The sequence below is a fragment of the Camelina sativa genome, chromosome 9 (genome assembly GCF_030686135.1).
Source record: "Camelina sativa cultivar CO46 ecotype springtype chromosome 9, ASM3068613v1".
Lineage (NCBI taxonomy): Eukaryota > Viridiplantae > Streptophyta > Magnoliopsida > Brassicales > Brassicaceae > Camelina > Camelina sativa.
In genome coordinates this window covers 8,391,367-8,411,959 of record NC_141888.1, presented here as the reverse complement: position 1 = coordinate 8,411,959, position 20,593 = coordinate 8,391,367, and the positions used below count along the sequence as shown (strand labels likewise).

The window sequence follows — 20,593 nt, the reverse complement described above, 5'->3', positions numbered from 1 at the left end:
TTTTAAGATATTTTGAATATAGAAGTTTAGCATCCATTCATTTAGTTTACCATTTCAATTCGGGTTTAGTTTGGTTATTTTTAATTCGGTGTAGAAAGTACTTGGATTCGAAGCTCTGCCAAAGTTTTAATATGAGTTTGGTTTTATTCGGATAACCAAATGAATATCAGCTCGGTTCATTTAGTTCGGTTAATGTGTCCAAGACTCACAAGCATAAATAGTTATATCCCCTATATATTAGTAATAGAGAAGCATTCTCACCAAAAATCTGATGTGTCACACTTACAGAGCTCTTGTACCTTTCTAATAAATGTTCTCACTACTCATTAAGTCATTATTATTTACATAAATATGTCATTAAAATATACTATGAAACAATGTTTTTTTCTTTTACTTTTTTAAAATGAAAGATTTAATCAACTATTAAAATCCAAAAATGAATTTAACTATCACTTTCATAACCTATTTAATTATTAAAAGTAAATTACATTTCACGGAAAAATATAAACCATTTATTTAATTTTTTTGAAATGCTAAAGTTATTCTATTATTTTGAAAGAGTCAGATGACTATTCAATTAAATTTAGAAAAAATAATTGAATAAATTATCACAATAATTATAAAAGTAAATTACATCACAAACAGTTTAAACTTATTCATCTATTTAACTTATTGAAATGCAAAACTTATTATCCAGTTTAAAAAATCCTATAACTATTCAAGTATATTTAAAATTAATTATCACAATATAATATTAAAAATAAATAACATTTCACAAACAATCTTATAACTATTCACCAATTTAATTTTTTGAAAAACTAAACCTTTTTCTCCTATTTAAAAATTCCAAGGACTATTTAAATACATGTGACTCAATAATCTTAACATTGTATCCATGTTATTGAATTTTTTGAAAACCCTAAACAATTATTTTTCCCTATAAGTTTTCACCAGAACTACACTTTTTGATTATTTACCATTTTTTATACAGTTGTCTCATTGCGATTTTACACTTAAGATTAGTTTAAATTAAATCAATTAGTCTAAAAATATTTCTTTAACTATTTAATGACATAGTGATGTAGATAACCATGTGAACCATAAAAGATGTAAATTTGATTTTAGAAACACAAAATACATCAAAACTTTCTCCATTACGTTGAAATTGTTTTTTACTTTTAAATATTTTACGGGTGAAACGTATTTTTACACAAAATAAACGTAAACTTGAATAAACAAAAAAAAAATAAACTTTACTTACAGATTTTGTTTATACAAATAAATCTTAAATCTCAAATAATAATATTATTCATAATTTTTATTTAAATCGATTTATCCCGCGCTATGTGCGGGTTGGTATCTAGCTCACTATTATCTCGGTTGAAATTCAAGTTTTAACTGGCGTCATATTCCTATAACCAAAGGAGAAGCTAAATTAATGGTGAACCTTTTTTCATACTTGGTAAACTATGTGATGTATGTATGTCACACAACTCACACGGTCACAAGAAAGAAAGTCAAACTTTAATTCTTTATCACTTTCAATATTTATTGTGCCATCTCGGTTTTTATTTATCCTTTTTACAATTAGTTTCTTTAAACCTTGTCGGGCCTATTTATTTCATGCAATAAATATTTCGTTTAGTTTTCTTCTATAGTACTAGTATTTACTTTATTAGTAGGTCTTTGAAATTCACCAATAGTAAGGCTATCTTTAAATCTAAGATTTCTTTTATTGAGCGGCGCCATTTGAAACTCTAAAATAAATGTAGTGTTTTTCTTAGTGTGTTAACAAATTAAAAATAAAGGCAAGTTGTAAGTACTATTAATTATTTTTCTATAACCCATAAAACATAAACTGATATCTACAACAATATTTAGACTGATGGCAAAAAAAAAAAAAAAAAAAAAAAAAAAAAAAAAAAACAATATTTAGACTAATTAATCCCGATATTATTGTCAATTATTTCAAAGTAACTAACAAGTGGGTAAGTTCTATTTATTGGTCATTGCAATAAGTCTCTTTATTTTGTCAGTGTTTGGGTCTAAGTTTAAATTGCAACGGATACATTAGTTTAGATGAACATCTCAAATATAACATACTTACAAAGCAAAACAAAATCAAACACTAATAACATTTTAATAAATAAAAAATAGATATAGTATTTTACACCAACACTAAAATCATTGGGTGGACATACATCAGGCCCCTTGGGAATTCACTGGCCATTAGTGAAACAACCCCATCGTTAATTGTAAGTAACGAGGGAAAATAAATAAAATTATTAATGATTTATCTCACGATAATCTAAGCGAGTTAATTCGGAAAACCCAAAAAAAAAAATAATAGAGTTGAAGATCCTAAAATTATAACCATTTGATTAAACAAACTCTTCAGAAGAAATTAGTGTTTTCATCCAATAGAATATCACCAATCTGTCCACCAGAATCCTCAAACAGCCACTTCTCAAACAAAGACCATTGACTTTGGTTACTGCATCCAGTTATGTCTGGTTTGGTCTCATGATCAGGTGAAACTCCAGCCTGTTGATATGAGTGATCAAACTCAGAAAATGGCTGTAAGGCCCCTGTACAGTCTTTCACATCATCACTCTTGATCACTTCCTTTACCTCAGAGTCTGTACATGTTATTTGATCCGCGGAGTCATGAGTCTTCGGCGAATTTTTCACCCACCCTTTGAGCAATTTTGCTATGTTCTCGGTGCTCGAGGCATAAGTGGTAGATGTTTCTTGCGTCCTAAGAAACCCGGAAGCTGAGGAAGTAGAGCGTCTTGATTCAGCAGAAGATGTTGTTGTCACTGTAGAAGTGACGATTGGTGCTACGGCAGGAGATAAAGCCTCAGAGAGAGCCTTTTTCGCCAAATGGATGTCCGTTTGAAGTCGCCTTTCCCATTGGCCTCTTGAGATGTTTGAGTTGGAATTAGCTGAAGAAGACGACGGTGAAGATGATAGCGAGGAACGGTCAAGTTCTTGATGAGAATCTTGACTGACTTTGTTAAGTTTCTTCTTCAAATGAGTGTTCCAATAGTTCTTAATGTCATTGTCTGTCCTTTGTGGAAGATATGACGCAATTGCAGCCCATCTACACCAAATATTAAATGCCCTTAATAATAATTTCAAAAAATTTGAAAAGACAAAATCAGAGAAATTAAGCGTTACTTTAAGGGGGTAATTAATTAGTTTTTACCTATTTCCTAAGAGGGCTTGGAGATGTACAATCATCTTTTCTTCATGTTCTGTGAAGTTACCTCTTTTGATTCCTGGCCTTAAATAGTTTGTCCATCTAAGTCTACAACTCTTGCTGCATCTAAGCAACCCTGAAAGTTTACAAGAACAAACCAGTGAGAAATAAATCTAAGATTAATTAATATATATAAATAATAACAAGATCTCATGCATTAGATCTTAATTCAAGTTCAATAAACAAAACCCTAATTTCAAAATATGAATTTCAATAAGCTAATTCCACAATCTTAAACATATGAAATCAAAACCCATTTGGAAAACACCGTATATATCAACCAAGATCAATCCATAATATTCTGATTCCTTGTCTATCTCGCAAATAAGATCTACATACAAATTTTAAGAAATGAGACAGAGCGAGATGATAAATAAAGATGATAACATACCAGTATTGGTGGGAACAGCTCTCCAGTTACCAGGACCATGTTCTTGGATGTAAGTAACTAAAATGATATCTTCTTCAGGAGTCCATGGCCCTTTCTTCACTCCTCCTTTGTCACAACAAGGAGGCCTCACCATTATGATCTTGATCTCCCTTAATTAACCACTAATTAATTGTTTAATCACTCCCTTTTACCTCTCTTTATTTCCCACAATAAACTCTTTGCCAAAGAAAAATAGAAGAAAATTGAAACAACCTTAGTTGGTAATGAGTCACTACCCTTAGTTCACTAATTAGTACGCGTAGCTTTGTATGGATCTAATGGTTAAGCTTGGCGACAAAGGTCTATGTCCACCTCTTCTTCTATATATATATATATATAAAGATAAAATTGCTGACCCCTCTTGGTCTTGGACTCTTGGGTCTGTCAAATTGTATATTCAATAAATAAAAATAAAATATGAATAAATGTGTAAAGCATTAACTACAAAAGTGGAGGTAAAGCCTCCAAAGTCAGCTGTGTGGCAAAAGGAAAAGTCTCTACCCCTCCATACAAAACCGCGTGGCATTCAATGTGGGCTTGCTTCTTTCAAAAACCCTAATGTATATGACAAATATATATAAATTATTAGGTTTAATAATTTACTGTTTATGTTATTAAAAAATTAAAGAATAATGGGGACATGCATGATAACATGATTTTTCCCTCTCTCACTTTTGATTTATCGCAACGATAATTTTAAGAATGGAATAGTGGCTATTGGCCTATTGCATTTATGTGTAATGCATAGGCTTTGTTAATAATAGAAATTGATGAAAGGGTCTTTTGACGAACGAGAGATTTTCTCTGCGTCATGATTTGCTGTTTCGGTTTTCTTATCAAAACGAATAATAACCTTTTTTAAAGACATAGAAAGGAAAAAAAGAAAGAATAAATTGCTGTTTTGGATTGAACCAGTGGGTCTTTGGCCTTTGTCAAACTACATGATGGTCTACGTCATTCATGATGTTAGCGACTTCTCAATGCATTTATATATGTATATGCCTCTAGATGAATACATGAAGATATATGAATACATGATGTTGAATGTTTTATTCGGGTAAGGTTCGCGATTAGTGTTGGTGGACCACATATGGAGTTTTTGGTAAACACAGTTTTAGATCAGATTAATTGTACGTTACACATATGTCCTTATCGTAGGTGGTGAAAAAAAAAAGATTTAGATATATTTGTATGAGGATTTGGTATGTAAGATAATGAAGATATTTGGATTCGATAGACACAAGTCATACAACCACATTTAGAGTTGTAGATGAAATTAATTGGACGTTTGTATATTTATATATATGTCATTATCGAAAATAGATTAAGAGATATTTGAATGAGAATTGGGCATATAAGATAAATGAAGATATTTGGGTTTGATAGACACAAGTCATACAACCATATACAGTATGAATTATGATATTATCTATTTCTGTGAACATGTGTATGTGTGTAAATGTCAAACAAATAAAAAGATGAAATGCAATTTGGTTTTCACGAGGCCGGAAGAAAAGGAAGAAGAAGAGACACGGGACTACTTTAATTTCTTCTCTTTTGTCAATGTTGTGCTATATCTATTTATGTATATAGGTAGGAATTTTGAAAGATAATATTGTAACAAGTGTGAATTTTTCACTTTGTGGAAAGTTTCGGATTTACGTTAGATAATAAAATGTTGTGTTAACAGGCTGTATAATTAATTATTTGTTTAACATAAAACCCGAAAACAAACTAAAACAAAATGGTTTTGATTAGTACTAATAACTAATAACGTTGTATCACAGTTCACAACACCACCATATACATATTTTTAGCTGTACTGCTATTTCTTTATTATTAGTTTTTATCGTTTTGAAGTTTTAACTATAATGTTATTTCATACCACTAGTTTGGAATGTAAGAAAAATAATTAAATATCATTCAAATATTTTTATATTACATTCCAAAAATGTTATCTTTTCTCTCGAGTTTCATCATTTCATTGAATTATCACTCCATGCCATAATAATTTAGTACAAGTTGCGAATCCAATATCTTTTTAATGTAATACGAAAATTCGACGGCCACAAAAATGAGAGAAATCAATACTTTGAACTTATATTGTAGATTTGGTATTTTCTTTTACTATATGATACTCCCTCCGTTTCAAAATATAGGATGTTTTAAGCAAAGCACGCAGATTAAGAAGTCTTTACTTTTAATAAGTTCAACCAATCAGAAACAATACTGCATAATATAAAATACTAAACTAATCTAAAAGTTGCATTGAAATTTGAAAGCATCTTATATTATGAAACAACAAACTTCTCCAAAACATCTTATATTTTGAAACGGAGGGAGTATAACGCATTCAAGTGTAGAGAGATATGAATCATCATCATCATAATAATAATAATACTAATAAGTATGGAGGTGGAATATAAAGAGGCATAATATTCTTGAAAAAATACAAATTTAAATGATTTGCGATTATGATTTATATTAAATGACAACTTCTTAATAACATGGAATGCATGTGTGATGTATGGATGGTGCTTGTGATGTAGGGACGGGACAAACACAGTTTCCAGCGTAAAAATACATATTTTAAATTTAATTAGAAAAATAAATAAAAAGTGAGAAAACATAAACATTAATATTAAAATAAATATTAGGTACTAATTTTTCCACCAAAAAAAAAGGATAAAATATTTAAATTTGTGAATGAAGAGAAATAAAAGCACTGCAAGCGCACATGCAGTTGATACATAAGAACAAATGCAGAATTTTTCAGAACGTATTTATTATTAGGACAGTGCATGCAATCGGGTATAAATTTTTTAACCAAACCTCAATTGATAACCGGTTTGGTTTGGTTTAATGAGGTTGTTAATTACTATTATGACTATTGAATTGTTGGGCCTCGTGATTGAAGTGTTGGGCCTAGCTATATGAACTGGACCCCATTGAGTTAACTTTTTGAGGTCAAGTCCTCACTCCTCAGATGTTTGCTTTGTTTGGCAATGGTTTGGTGGTAATGTGGTATTAAGACTTGGCCGTTGGAAAAATAAATTGAAAGCTAACTTTTTTTGTTTGTCATCTAATTCTATCTTGTCGGTTAATTAGTTGAAATGGTAACGTCATGAAAACATGATATGAGAATTTGCATAGTACACAAAGTACATATCATTTATAAAAAAAAAGTCTTTGTAAGAAGAAACCTTGTTTTTGTTTGGTAGAACCGTAGAAGTATAACGTCTAAAGTTTTAATTGAGAAGTAAAACTTAAAGAGGAACTAACAGTACTTTTAAATGGTTGATTGCTATATTAATCTTTCGAAAAAATGGTTTACAGGTACACAGTTTTAGAAGGTGCAAAATTTGCATGAGTAAAAAAGACAAGTTAGTGATACGTAAATAGTTAAAACGGTACAAAGTAGTGGTGGATATAGAGCTGAGATCGTTTTTTTGGTATCACTTTTGAAATTATTTTTTGTGATGATTAGTTACAGCAAATGCTGTAGAGGTTACTAATCGCATAATAAACTCATCCACACTTAGCTTCTGTAGGTTAGTTATAAATGAAAGTAAAACAGTAATAAAAATACAAAATCTTTAGGGGGTAATGTAATCCTAATTGAAAAATTATAAAAGAGCCGATGGCAGAGAAGACATAGTGCTACCAGTTTCGTTCTTCGCCTCAAGAATAATAAGTTAGTAAGAATAAATTATGTCAATCTTATTTCTGAATTTATCATGATTTTCGTCGTTGATGTCCTTATCCAAAAACTATGTTATGTGTTGACACAAATTTTGAATTCTTTTGGATTACTCAGTGTTGTTTCAATTCTAACCTCAGGTTACAGAGTTGTGGATCTAAGACTATCTAGCAATGGTGATTAAATAACGATTTCTAATTTTTTGATATGCGATTGGTCGTCACTTGTCAGTCGTGCCTTTATTTTACCTTTTAAAACTCCCGTCTTTCTCATGACTTTCATTTCATATACACATTTTATTAAAGTATGTGTGTGTTTTACTATATTTGCATGTATTGTATATGTAGTCTATGATTCTTTTTTTGTGCAAATAAGAACTTTCATTACTTAAAACTTCAAGAGAGGGAAGTTCATACAATCAAAGATTAAAACATAACAAGAAGGATAGGGATAATGGTTACATGAGTTTTCCAAAGGGGTACAGTTTGAAAAATCTTTTGAGACCATTGTGGAGTCAACCATGAAGAATAACTTCGCGACTTCCTTGATCAGCTTGTGATCATAATCGCCATGCGCAAAATATGCGACCAAGCTTTTAGAAGGGTGCTCCATGAAGGAGACAAGGATTAGAGTGCCATCCAATATGAAAAGGATCAAAACCAAGAAACCAAGGATCTTCAAACTTGTGGGCTCATAACTCTTGGCATTAGATGAAGCTAACTTCGGGAAACGTAAGCAAAAGGTGCAAAACCGTAACATAGCAGGTGAGTCCTCCCTCTCATGAAGCCAATGGCCATGGAGGTTAAGGAGTTTCACACAAAGCTTGTATTCAGTTTCACCTTGGTAGGGAGGAAACAGCCCGAGCTTACATCCTTTTGGCGGTTTGGTACAAATGGTAATGGGGTTTTCAACAAGGGTGTAGTGATATAGATAGATGTAACATCGTAACATAGCAGGTGGGTCCTCCCTCGCATGAAGCCAGTGGCCATGGAGGTTAAGGAATTCCACACAAAGCTTGTAGTCGAAATTATCAAGACATTGAAGAACAAACCCTAGGTTCAAAAGGGGATAAATGGGATTGGGGGTTTTACAAGTAAGGGTCATGAACGTGATAGTATCATTTAGGTGAAGCTAGAGACCAGGTTCTAATAAGCAGTATTGACCAACAGAGTAACAATGTTTGACTAGAAAACAATCGACGTCTTCTATCAACTGATTCCAGAAAAAACAAAGTTACGCTAAGTTGAGGCAAGGGGAAATTTAGAACGGATCTGGATTTGATGGACGTATAAATTGCATAGCACTTTAATGGGTTGGTCCAACAGGAAGAGGTTAATGGGCCTAGGCCCACTTGGCAAAAAACAGGGTCCAAACGAGGGACACCCAAGGCAATTAGGTTAGCGTCGCCAAGACTCCTCTTTTCTTTCACCGTCGCATCAGTTCGTCGGAATATACAGGCCTTCGTTGGAGCACTCGTACGCGGGACTTTCCCCAGTTGGATCCACCTCGAAAAACTGATGAAAGTTCTGGAGGGTTTCACTTGGGGGATAGTTGAGATGGTTTGCAGCGCCGGCGTCGAGGTACGAAGGTAGAATGCTTTAGATGCGGTCGAGAGCTTACCAGATTCAAGAGATTTGGGTGTGCTACAAGAGTCACTCCCAGTTCGGTCAGAAGAATTCCTGCTGGTAGAAGAAAGCTCCTTTGGGTTCAGGTTGGGCAGGGGGAACAGATCCGGGGATGGGGTTAGTTGATGGATAGATCCGATGAGCTTCTCAAAACTCATATGAGGGATTCCACCGTCGAAGAAGGGGACCAAGAGATAGGGTTGAGATGATTGAGTAGACATCCAATGCGAAAATAAAAGAAAACACAATAGATGAAGAAAACAAGCGGTGGATTTAAGTTCCCGACGCCGGCAATCAGGGGCCTTGCTGGCGCCGGAAGGAGGGTTCAAAGAAGACGTCTCGATACTGGGACCTGGGAGAAATAACTTTTTTTTACTTTTCATATTTTTCTATCTAGGACTGTAGTCTATGATTCTTAAAAAAATATTTGTTGTGCTTAGATTCATTAATGGTTTCTGATTTTTAGACTTGGTAAAATAAAGTGGCTTAATCAAAACATATTAGCGTTCCCATACCGTTTATTCACTTCAAACATGGTTTTCAATGTGTTGAAAACATTGGTCACGAAAATTTCCTTCTTACACATCTATTTTGATACCCAAACCAAGATAACAAATGATAACCAAAACATTAAACAAAAGTCATAATAATATCTTATTATTGCAAATGATCCTTCCCTTTTGACATAGTTGCAGATTTTTCTTTAAAACGCTTAAAGTTGAGATACCGAAATAAGGGGGGGTTATTGGTTTAGGATTTAGAAAGAATTTGAATGATTTTAAAAGTTATGTAAAATATGTTGTTATTCCATCAAGACTTTATAAAACTCTTTAAAAATTTGGTGTTATTGGTTGTGGATTTGTAAAAAGTTATCTAAAATCTTGATAAATCTAGTGTTATTGGATTAAGAGTCTTATAAAGTCATTAAAAGTTTTATGTTATTCAATTAAAACAAAAGAATCATGGATTGTTAATGAATTCAAATTTTGTGTTATTGGTTTAGGATTTTATAACATTTCCTTCATAACAAAAGTCATGAAAACTCTTTCATCAAATAGAAAGATTTTGAAAGATTTTATGAAATATTTTACAAGATTAGGAAACACAAATCAGCAAGATTTAAAATAACTTCCTAAACAATCTCTTATAGAATCCTTCATTTTTACTTTCTAATTTTCTATGATTTTAAAAATCAGCAAGATTTTTAAAAACACAAAGTCATTAAAACTCTTTCTAAATCCTAAACCAATAGTCTATCCTTTTTTTTAATGAAACCAATTTTATTATATTAGACCTTAAATAACAAATCAAACTGAAGAAAAATACAATGTACAATTACGGTTTTATTATTTTAAATTTGAAATAACAAGCCAAAAAGAAAAATACAATTTTATTGAATTAATTTTTAAAGATCCAAATAATATTTATAACAAAGTCAAGATTTCTAATAAAAATGTATTTTAAAAATAACAATTAGATGTAACTAAAAGGCGAACCGAAATTACAACTTCTTAACAAAAGCTAACCAAAATTTACAAGATTTCAAATAAAATCCTAACCAAATTTGTTTTTTTTTTTTGTCATCTGTAATTATATCACTTAAACGTTGAAACCACAGGTTTACAAACATTGAGAGAAAGAACTCTCACCACAGAGGAACCCACCCTAACACCTCCATCAACACATTGAGGGGTGACAAAAAATATGTTAGTTTACGTTAGCCTAACATATGAACCAGTCACTCAAAAAACCACCGAACCAAACCTGCAAACTCAAACCGAGGACAAACCCCTCTCTTCATTAAATAAACCTAATAACCACCTCGGAGGCCCCATGGCCACATACGATTGGCTTCTCAGATCATCCGTAACACTCCGAGCAATAAGGTTTGCTCCCCTGTTTGCAATATTACCTTCCCATTCCATATTCCAGTTTCGAAAAGGCAGTAGAGAACTTCTCAAAGCAACAGCTTGAGGTTTAAAAGAAGGCCACTCTCTTGGTCGAAGAACAGTATTTACCCAGATTTTATCAGAGCAAGCAAAGATAACCTTATCTATCTTATGACTTGACATGCTTTCCATTGCCCACAACAGACATCTTAGACCAGCATCCTCTTTTGTCATAATCCTAGCAAAATTCCGTCTACTATGTAGGATTACCTTACCAATCTTGTCTCTTAAGACCCAAGCCCCTCCTGCGCAAAGATTTCTCCTTGACCACGAGACTCCTACATTACACTTAAGCCAATTATCCGGTGGCTTCTTCCAAGCTCCCTTCCCATTTTCAACAAACCTTTGAGGTTCTCCCTCAATTTGTCTGTTTCCTCTAACACCTTCTTCTTCCGCACACTGTGCTTCAAACCATTCCTTCACCTCCATTCTTATCTTCTCCACTGTGTCTACCGCATTAAACGCTTTCCCTTCAAAGTTTAAGCAGTTTCTATTTGTCCAAATCCGCCATAATATCCAAGGAAAACTTTTCCTTAACTCTTCCGGCCATTTTTTGTTTCCTTTATTTTCTAAGAGATGGAACATATTGGAGAAAACCGAACCATTTTGGAATCTCTCGAGGGGAAAGGGGAAGTCTGATAGAGCCCAAACCTGACGAGCCGCATTGCAGAGAAACAGAGTATGGTTAATTGATTCCCCGGTCTCCCCACAAAGTTGACACATCTCATCCACTTTCAAACCTCTTCCGTTCAAAGCTGATGCCACTGGAATAGCTCCACTTAAGACTTTCCACATGAAAACCTTAATTTTTGGGTCTGTTTGGAGTTTCCACACTAACTTTTTTAACTCAAGTGTTGAAGGTTGCAACAAAGCTTCCCTGATCAAAATCAAACTCTTTTTTGGAAAGCCACCCAGTAAGCTGATTTCACCGAGAAATCCCCACTCTTATTGTGCTTCCAGATATAGAAATCATCTTGAGAAAACAGCGGTTTGATGGCCTTGATCCTAGGGATATCCTGAGGTAAAAACAGATCCTCCAAAATCTCATGGTTCCAGAACCCAGTTTGAGGATCTATTAGCTGACATACCTTTAAGCATACGTCAAAAAATCGATTCTTTCTCCATGGAGCTCTGAGCCCATTATCTTCGATCCACGGGTCTATCCAGACATTCAAAGAACAACCATTACCAACCCTCTTTACTAGCCCTTGAACTAGTAATACTCTCCCTGACAGAATACTTCTCCATGCAAAGGATGGTCTTTTACCAAGATTAGCATCTAGGAAGGGAGAATCCTCATAGTATCTACTCTTCATTAATCTTGACAACAGACAGTGAGGATCCTGCAACAGCCTCCAAGCTTGCTTTGCTAGTAAGGCCTGGTTAAAACATTGAATGTCCCTAAACCCCATTCCTCCATGGTCCTTAGCCAAACATAATCTTCCCCAACTCTGCCAATGAATTTTCCTGTCATGTTCTCCCGAACTCCACCAATAAGCCGCCATTGCACTTTCCAGATTTTGACACGTTTGAATTGGCAACTTAAAGCATGACATCGCAAAGACTGGCATGGACAAGGCAACCGATTTTAAGAGTACCTCTTTACCACCTTGAGATAAACAACGAGAGTACCAACTAGATAACTTGCCTTTCACACGATCCTTGAGATAGTTCAACATCTCAATCTTTGAGCCACTAAAACATTCTGGTAGGCCCAGATAGGAACCCGCACCCCCTTCAGCCATAATTCCTAGGACATTTTGCACTGAGACTTTTGTTGCTTCTGGTACTTTACTCCCAAAGGTGATAGAAGATTTTGTCGGATTAATCCTTTGACCTGTGGCATCACCATATCTTTTTAGGATTTTCTGAAGGACAAGACTTTGGACTTGCGAAGCTTTACACATAAAAAGGCTATCATCTGCGAACAAGAGGTGATGAATTACTGGTCCCTCCATCGCGAATTGCATACCATCAATTAACCCTTCCTCCTGAGCTTTATTCAGTAACAAGGACAACCCTTCAGTGCACAACACAAAGAAAAAAGGTGAGAGAGGATCACCCTGTCTCAGTCCTCTTTGAGGTGTGATCAAACCAAAAGGGCTATCGTTAATGAGTACTAAGTACGTAACACTCGAGACGCATATCATTACCCACTTTACCCATTTTTGATGAAATCCTAGGGCTAACAACAGGCTTCTCAAGTAACTCCACTCGACCCTGTCATACGCCTTTGACATATCAGATTTGACTGCCATGTACTCAGAGGACATAACCGGATGAACCTTCAAGCTGTGCACGAGTTCGTGAGCCACCAAGATATTATCCGTTATAAGCCTTTCTGCCACAGAGGCAGACTGATTCACAGAAACAATCTCTGGAAGGAATGGTTTCAATCTTTTCACCATTATCTTTGAGATGATCTTATAAAGAACCGAGCATAGGCTGATGGGTCTGAGATTAACCATCTCTGTTGGATGAGTCGTCTTGGGGATCAGGCAGAGATGTGTATAATTCCACTCTGTAGGCATAACACCCTCTTCGAAAAAGTCCTGAACCTCTTTGATTACTTGCGGACCTACAGTTTGCCAGTACTGTTGGTAGAAGAGCGCTGACATCCCATCAGCTCCCGGAGCTTTCACCGGGTTTATGGAGAAAACTGCATCTTTGATTTCTTGGGCATTCACCTTTTCTATCAAAACCTCATTCATTCCCTGCGTAACTCTCACATCCATACCATCAAACCACTCATGGAAGCTCGCAGGATTAGACGACGTAAAAAGATTCTGGAAATATGCAGCAGCAACTTCCCCTTTTGCTGCTTCCGACACTTGATAGTTCCCATTGACATCCTTCAATTTTTCTAATCTCTTTTTTTGTCTATTATCTTTAACTGAGGCATGGAAAAACCTTGTGTTCCTATTCCCACTTCTCATCCATTTCTGCCTGCTTTTCTGTTTCCAGTAAGTCTCCTCATCTCTATATGTTTTTGCTAGATCTCTTTTTAACCATCGAACTCTCTGAAGCCCTGGCCAAGACTTTGATTGTTCTTTCTCCAATTCCACCTCTAGGATTGTAATCTTGTCCTTAGAGTTCTGCGAATTACCCTTTTTCCAGGAACTTAGGGCTTTCCTGCACTCTCTCAATCTAGCTGCAACCTTTATACTTGCATCACCGCTGTTTCTATTCCATGACCTACTGATGGCTACTTTGACCTCCTCATTAAACAGAAACCGTTTGTCAAATTTGAATTGTCCTCTGTACGCATCTTGTGAGGCCATCAGCTTTATCAAAACCGGTCTATGGTCAGATCCCCTCAAATCAAGAAAGGCCTGATTACACACGGGAAACTGCTTACAGAATTCCTTGTTCCCAAAACAACTGTCAAGTCTGCATTGAATCCAATGATCCCCTCTTCTGCCAGCCCAAGACCATCTATTCCCTGTGCTGGATAGTTCTACCATATCACATACATTTAACATATCTGTGAATGGTTTAAACTCATTGTCAGATCTTCTTGGACCCCCAGTCTTCTCACCATTATGCATAAGATCATTAAAATCTCCGAACATGCACCATCTATCTTTCCTCCCTACCCCTATCTTTGATAGCCTTTCCCACCCATGTGCTCTATTTTTTCTATCCGGGTCTCCATAGACACAAGAAACAAAGAAATTGAAAGCTCCAAACTGTACTTGAGCATCCAGCAGATTCTTATCTACAAACAGAACATCCATATTTACACTGCTCTTCCAAAACAGAGCCAGACCTCCACACTTTCCCACCGGATCAACTGTATACACACGATCATACCCTAACCAACTCTGTAGATCCACCAAAACATCTCTTTTATGCATTTTTTCCATCAAGAACAACATCTCCAGGAAATGCTTTTTACGCATCTCCTTGAGACGAGGAATTGCCAAGTCTTGAGACCGTCCCAAGCCTTGACAATTCCAGCTTATAATGCTCATTGGAGTTTAGGCAGTCCCCCCTTTGGGACCACCTCTTGAGGGTTAAGCTTTGGTTGCTTCACAGTGCTTGGACCCTCATCATCTGCTTTTCTTTTTACCATATACCCTGCTTGACTACTCTCTGTTAACTCCAGATCGCATCCTGTCATGCTCAGTTGTACCCCCATTTGCTTCCTGACATTTTTCATTGGTCTTTTTCTGCCTTTCGGCTTTGCTTTCGCTTTAGACAAGCTAATCCCGGAACCGGCAGTCCCACTAGTCCCAATTCCATAAACCGATGGATTGTATGCAACAATCCCAGAGGAATCAGCACTAGCAGAAGCACCCATAAAAACTGTTGGATTAGTCATAGATGGTGAAGCCAAAGCTAGGAAATTCAGGGGGACCTCCAAATCTTTACTAGACACATTTTCCACCAACCAAGATCTATCTTCCTCTCTTGCACTACTGTCCTCCAGGACCACATCAATCCCATCCCTTCTAAGACTCTCACTTTCTCCAGAATCATAATTAAAAATCCTTCCCTTGCCTTTATTGACATCCTGGTGAAAAATGGGTAAGGGTTCTAACCTCAGGACTGATTTTTGCGAAAACAAATCTTTCTCCACCTCTCTAACTAAAGCCTTGACTTTGTCTATCCGAAGTAATTTTTCTTCTTCTGACGAGACCCTCAGATATTGTCTCATACCCTCCAACACTATCGGAGCAATTTTTGGTCTACCAGAATTCGGATCTATCCCCACTTGATCCTCTTGTAACACTCCATATAATGGATCCGACAATTTTAAAACTGGCTCTTTCCCTTTCTTTTGCACCGGAACACCAGCTTTCCTGGCATCAGCTTCTGCGTCTGTCTTCATTATCCTAATAGGACAAGTTTCCCTCTCATGTGTCATCCTTTGACATTCAAAACATCTTTTTTGAACCCTTTCATACTCAAAATTCACCGTTGTTGTACCTTCTTTAGGTAGATTGACAATCTTTGATCTTCTTAAAGGCCTCGACACATCAAAGATTATCTTGACCCTTATAAAATCTTGAAGCTGAGGCTTATCCGGATCAAACGCCACTTCAGTAACCTGCCCAATCAACTCTCCCAGAACAGTAAGAGCTTTCTTGGTGTAGAAATTGATTGGTAAATTCCACATTTGAATCCACATAGGCGTAAACTGCAGATAATTATCTGGAGGATTCTCATACCATCTATCCACTACAATCGTCCATTCGTTGAAAGTATGGATCCCTTTCTCTAGAACCTCAATCAGATCATGTTCGGAAGTGAAGAAGAACTGGAATCTTTCTCTTGACAAAGCCACACCTCTCGTCCTCCCCAGCTTTTGCCACTTTCGGGGCATAGTTCTTATAAGTTGATCCATCGGTTGGCAAGCCGGATTTAAGGTTCTTCCAACCAAATTCAAGGCGTTTTGATCACGAGATGAGAACTCCGGTAAATTAGGCATCTCGAACGGAACATCGTCTTCCTCCAAGGACATAGCCATCAAAGCCCTATCCATCGCTGATGACATCGCTTCTTTGGACTTAAAACCCCTGTGTCACTTGAAAAAGCAAACCTAGAACTCGAGATTTACTTATTTCCTTAAGCGAAACTCTTTTCCTTCTTGAAAAATTGATACCGATCCTAGATTAACCGTTGATTCAACTTCACCCAGCACTCTCGTACAAACTTTAAAAACTGACGAACTTTCACCCTTAGAACCCTAGAACTTTAACGCAAATATCTCAGAAAAGAACAAAAGAAAGCTTAACTCGAATGGAAAGGTCAAAAGGGAAAATGTTTTATCCCGGTCAAATCTCTATTTTAACCCTAATGGAAGCCACTAGTTTAAAAAGAGGGTCTTAAGCGAAAATCACCGTTTTTAGCTCACTTACGGTGGTCCCTAACCAAATTTGTTAAACCAATGTTTTCGATTCAAAACTAGAAAATACAAAAGAGAAACAAAAGGAAAATAAATAATACGATCAATCCGAACCGTCGATTTGTAAGCTCCACATCCGTTGGATCTAGGGCTTAATAGATCATCCCAATATATAAACTCACATCAAACTCATTCATCTCCTTTGGCCGTTCCTCTACTGTTTCATTTTCGTCTCTCCTTACTAACTCAAAAGCTTAGCGAAAATGGTTCAACGCCTTGTTTACCGGTCGCGTCACTCTTACGCCACCAAATCCAACCAGCACCGCATTGTCAAGACTCCTGGTAACGTACCAAGCTCTCTAATGTCTCTCTCTCTCTCTCTCTTAGTAGTGATTCTTGAAAATGTGATTGAACTTGGGAGAGGCTCTAAGGTTTTGTTTGAACTCTTGGGTTTTGCTTAAAGGTGGGAAATTGACTTACCAGACAACGAACAAGAGAGCTAGTGGACCTAAGTGCCCTGTTACTGGCAAGAGGATCCAAGGAGTAAGCTTTTGTAGTCAATCTCGTTCTCTGATCTGTTTTAGATTATATGTTTCAAGAAAGTTTGTGAATTTTTGGTGAAAGGGTTCATGTTTTGTGTTAGCTACATTGCAGTGAACAAATGTGTCTTGAGTTTTGGCTATTTGTGTTCTGATACATTTGGCATTGGTTTGTGACTAAATCTGCAACTAGACTTGGAATTTAGACACTTTAGGGATAAAAGTGTTTGTCTTAGCTTTTGATAAGACAGTGAAAAGCTTCATGCTTCTTTGCCATTGATCTAGACTCGTCTTAGTAGTGTACACTTCATATCCATTTCAGCCATTTCTTACCTGACTTGATAGCATGCTCTTAAGATACGGACCATAAGGGGTAAACTTTTCTTTATTTTGGAACTCTACCTTCTATTCAATTTCATTTCTTATCTGTTTCAAATTGGGTTCGTCCCTATGGATGTGTGTTAGATAGTTTCTTATCTCAGCTAATCTGGGAAAAAGTTTCTAAATTTTGGTGTTAAGGTTTATGTTTATGTTAGTGGACAATGTGTCTGAGTTTTGGTTGGATTATATTGATAACAACTTGTTTTGGCATTGAGGCAAAATCCGGAACTTCAAATCAAAACGTAGACACTTTAGGGGTTGAATTCTCGAACTTGTTTGTTTCTGGTTTGCTAAGCTTTGGTAATATAGTGGAAACTTTGATACTTTTTGGCTGTTGATATGGAAAAACGAGGTTTACATCACGGTGAATCATCTTAGTAGAGCTAGACTTCATATTCATTTATGTCATTTCCTATCTTAACTTGATAAACCTGCTTTAAGATAAGCATCATTGGGCTTTCTCTGTTTTTTTCTCTTGTGATTGTGGAAATCCTTTGTACTGTATATAATGAGTTGGTAATTTCTTGCATCTGGTCTTTGGTTCTTATTGAATTACAAGTGTTGGTTACACTTGTGATTAATCTAATAAGAACGTAAAACTCAAAATCAGCAAAACAAAGCTGCCTGTTATTAGCATGATATCTTATACTTTCAATATATGTAACTGCAGATTCCACATTTGAGACCTGCTGAGTACAAAAGGTCGAGGTTGTCAAGGAACGAGAGGACAGTGAATCGTGCATATGGTGGTGTTCTTTCTGGAGTAGCTGTTAGGGAGAGGTAAGTGTATGTCACAGATTTCCTTTTAAAAAGTTGATTTTTTAGAGCATTGGCAACTAATCTTGCACTTTTATCTGTTGCAGGATCGTCAGGGCCTTCTTGGTGGAAGAGCAGAAGATTGTGAAGAAGGTTTTGAAGCTTCAAAAGGCAAAGGAGAAAACTGCACCAAAGAATTAGAAGAAGAAAATAAAACCTTTTTGGAGTTTTACAATACGTTATAAGAGAGTGATGAAGAGGAACTATGTTGTAGGGATTGAAAAAGCTATATTTGTTCTTCATGATACCTGTGGTTCAGTTTTTGTTCTCCACTCAGATTTTACTTTCTTGAAGTGTCTCCGTTTGTGTTAATTGGTTACTTTATTTGGTATATTTCGTCCATCGTCGTACCATTTTCTAGCTAATCAAGAATAAGAGTTTATGAACGAAGGAATTAAACAAGTTATGAACATAATACTCGAAAACCCATTGACAGTAAAGAGTTTGGAGAGCTTTACAAGATAATAATAGTTAAGGTCCTAATGACGAAGTAGCGGAAGATCTGAAGTGTCCAACGAGTAATGTAGCAAGACCATATAATACATTGTAATTTGTACACGTATAACTTGGTTTTATATATGTAGTACTTTTTTCCTTTTTGCAAACTACTCATCCATTATCAATTTTGAATTTATCATACACTCCTACTGGATTACTACTGAAGGACACCGTCTTAGCCAATTCGTTATCGGTTTAATGCAAACCGGCTTTGTTTTGTGATATTATTAGGGCTTTTAAAGAAAGCCTAAAAATGCATAAGAAAGCCCCATAAATTATTTATTTTTGCCCTAAAATCTGAGCTACCTCGTTAAAAAAGTTGTAGTTGTCTACGTTTTGTATTCTTTTTTTTTTTTTTTCTAAATTGCAAATATCATATAATATGAAAGGTTTGGTGTTACATTAGTTACAGCCTAATACGTTGTTTTCTCGGCAAAAAGTTAAAAAACAAGAAAACAACACTACATGCTAAAAGCATCAATTAACACTAATGAGGCAGCCATAATTCCATAAGCTTCTGGAAACGCTTTTTGATGGCTCTTGCGAGGATGGAATTCCTGATCTCTCGATCAATTTCTTTGAAAAGCACCGATGGCAGCACGTGTGTCAGGTTGTGATGCAAGTTGTTCCTCTGTTTATAGATAGCGTAGATAACAGACTGAACTATCAGCTTGTGGAGAGTAGGCGGTGACCTGTTATTCTTAATCTTCAGCCAAGAGAGTAGATCTGATCAAGTGTGGAAGATGAGAGGAGATAGTTCCAACCTTCTACTCACATCATGCCACAGAAACCTAGCATAGTCACAAGACAAGAACAGATGCTCTCTAGTTTCCTGTTGAGTTGAACAAAGACCACAGGTTGTGTTTATTTGCATACCCCAGCGATGGAGCCGTGATTTGGTAGGTAGACGATCAAGGTTTGTAATCCACATCATGAAAGCTTGTTTGGGCGTTGCCCCTTTAAACCAGACCAGATCTGCCCAGTCCACCACCTCAGCTCTTGGTCGAAGCGCGAACCATGTCAGTGGAGCTGAGAAGCCATTGCAATCATTGTTTTCCACCTTCCAGACATAGTCGTCCAACCCCTGCTCCTCACTCGGAATGGTCATTGTTGTTAGGTGAATATGGAGCCTTAGTGCTTGGTCAGATCTAGGCTCTGCAAGAGTCCACCTATCAGAGTTGCCCACATCAGAAACTTTTGCGTTCAGATTAACCCTCAAATCTCTTGGTCCATTACTGCCAATAAACTTGATCAACGGTCCAAATGGTGTCCAATTATCGAACTAGAAACTTGCTGACTTGCCATTGCCAATGTTGCATTTAAGGAATCTCCCAGCCAAATCTCTCAACCTCAGTATACACTTCCAGTTCCATGAGTCGTTTGGTTTTTCGGTTTGGTTCCAAAAGCTCGTTGTGTTGCTAAAGTTGTGATGCTTGTGCCAAGCAACCCAGAGGGATCCGCTAGTAGAGAACAGAAGCCAAATTAATCTTAGGCACAAGGTTTTGTTCCAAACCGCAAATCTCCTCAACCCCAAACCACCTT

At 36.1% G+C, this 20,593-nt stretch overlaps 4 protein-coding genes and 2 pseudogenes across 5 annotated transcripts; 1 reads left to right on the top strand and 5 right to left on the bottom strand.

Moving 5' to 3' along the window:
* Nucleotides 1-2,117: 2,117 nt before the first annotated feature.
* LOC104710730 (transcription factor MYB30) lies at nt 2,118-4,237 on the bottom strand. The gene is made up of 3 exons (XM_010427378.2): nt 3,654-4,237; nt 3,209-3,338; nt 2,118-3,103 (listed from the first exon to the last, which is right to left on the bottom strand). The coding sequence occupies exons 1-3, from the start codon at nt 3,784-3,786 to the stop codon at nt 2,395-2,397; spliced, it is 972 nt and encodes a 323-aa protein (XP_010425680.1). The 5' UTR covers nt 3,787-4,237; the 3' UTR covers nt 2,118-2,394.
* A 6,552-nt stretch (nt 4,238-10,789) lies between these two features.
* LOC147937919 (uncharacterized) lies at nt 10,790-13,677 on the bottom strand (annotated as a pseudogene).
* A 14-nt stretch (nt 13,678-13,691) lies between these two features.
* On the bottom strand, nt 13,692-14,940 carry LOC147937918 (uncharacterized). Its single transcript, XM_087465356.1, has 2 exons — nt 13,877-14,940; nt 13,692-13,818 (listed from the first exon to the last, which is right to left on the bottom strand). Exons 1-2 carry the CDS (start codon nt 14,938-14,940, stop codon nt 13,692-13,694), a joined length of 1,191 nt encoding a protein of 396 aa, XP_087321482.1.
* A 94-nt stretch (nt 14,941-15,034) lies between these two features.
* LOC147937917 (uncharacterized) lies at nt 15,035-16,466 on the bottom strand. The gene is made up of 2 exons (XM_087465355.1): nt 15,120-16,466; nt 15,035-15,061 (listed from the first exon to the last, which is right to left on the bottom strand). Exons 1-2 carry the CDS (start codon nt 16,464-16,466, stop codon nt 15,035-15,037), a joined length of 1,374 nt encoding a protein of 457 aa, XP_087321481.1.
* A 515-nt stretch (nt 16,467-16,981) lies between these two features.
* LOC104710729 (large ribosomal subunit protein eL34x) lies at nt 16,982-18,886 on the top strand. Its single transcript, XM_010427377.2, has 4 exons — nt 16,982-17,159; nt 17,281-17,360; nt 18,408-18,517; nt 18,601-18,886. Exons 1-4 carry the CDS (start codon nt 17,081-17,083, stop codon nt 18,692-18,694), a joined length of 363 nt encoding a protein of 120 aa, XP_010425679.1. The 5' UTR covers nt 16,982-17,080; the 3' UTR covers nt 18,695-18,886.
* A 585-nt stretch (nt 18,887-19,471) lies between these two features.
* LOC147937916 (uncharacterized) lies at nt 19,472-20,159 on the bottom strand (annotated as a pseudogene). Its single transcript, XR_015565533.1, has one exon. The product of XR_015565533.1 is annotated as an uncharacterized LOC147937916 (transcript).
* Nucleotides 20,160-20,593: the final 434 nt, after the last annotated feature.

Bases quoted from the DNA above. Each gene is read 5' to 3' on its own strand.
- LOC147937917 (XM_087465355.1), bottom strand. From the start codon at position 16,466: ATGTCATCAGCGATGGATAGGGCTTTGATGGCTATGTCCTTGGAGGAA. The intron at 15,062-15,119 runs GTCAGGAAGCAA...TGGAGTTAACAG, and splicing joins GAAAAAGACCAATGAAAAAT to AGAGTAGTCAAGCAGGGTAT.
- LOC104710730 (XM_010427378.2), bottom strand. From the start codon at position 3,786: ATGGTGAGGCCTCCTTGTTGTGACAAAGGAGGAGTGAAGAAAGGGCCA. The intron at 3,339-3,653 runs GTATGTTATCAT...GTAAACTTTCAG, and splicing joins AGCTGTTCCCACCAATACTG to GGTTGCTTAGATGCAGCAAG. The intron at 3,104-3,208 runs GTAAAAACTAAT...TATTTGGTGTAG, and splicing joins CAAGCCCTCTTAGGAAATAG to ATGGGCTGCAATTGCGTCAT.
- LOC104710729 (XM_010427377.2), top strand. From the start codon at position 17,081: ATGGTTCAACGCCTTGTTTACCGGTCGCGTCACTCTTACGCCACCAAA. The intron at 17,160-17,280 runs GTAACGTACCAA...TTTTGCTTAAAG, and splicing joins CCGCATTGTCAAGACTCCTG to GTGGGAAATTGACTTACCAG. The intron at 18,518-18,600 runs GTAAGTGTATGT...TATCTGTTGCAG, and splicing joins GGAGTAGCTGTTAGGGAGAG to GATCGTCAGGGCCTTCTTGG.
- LOC147937918 (XM_087465356.1), bottom strand. From the start codon at position 14,940: ATGAGCATTATAAGCTGGAATTGTCAAGGCTTGGGACGGTCTCAAGAC. The intron at 13,819-13,876 runs GTTTTTCCATGC...GAAAAATTGAAG, and splicing joins AGTGGGAATAGGAACACAAG to GATGTCAATGGGAACTATCA.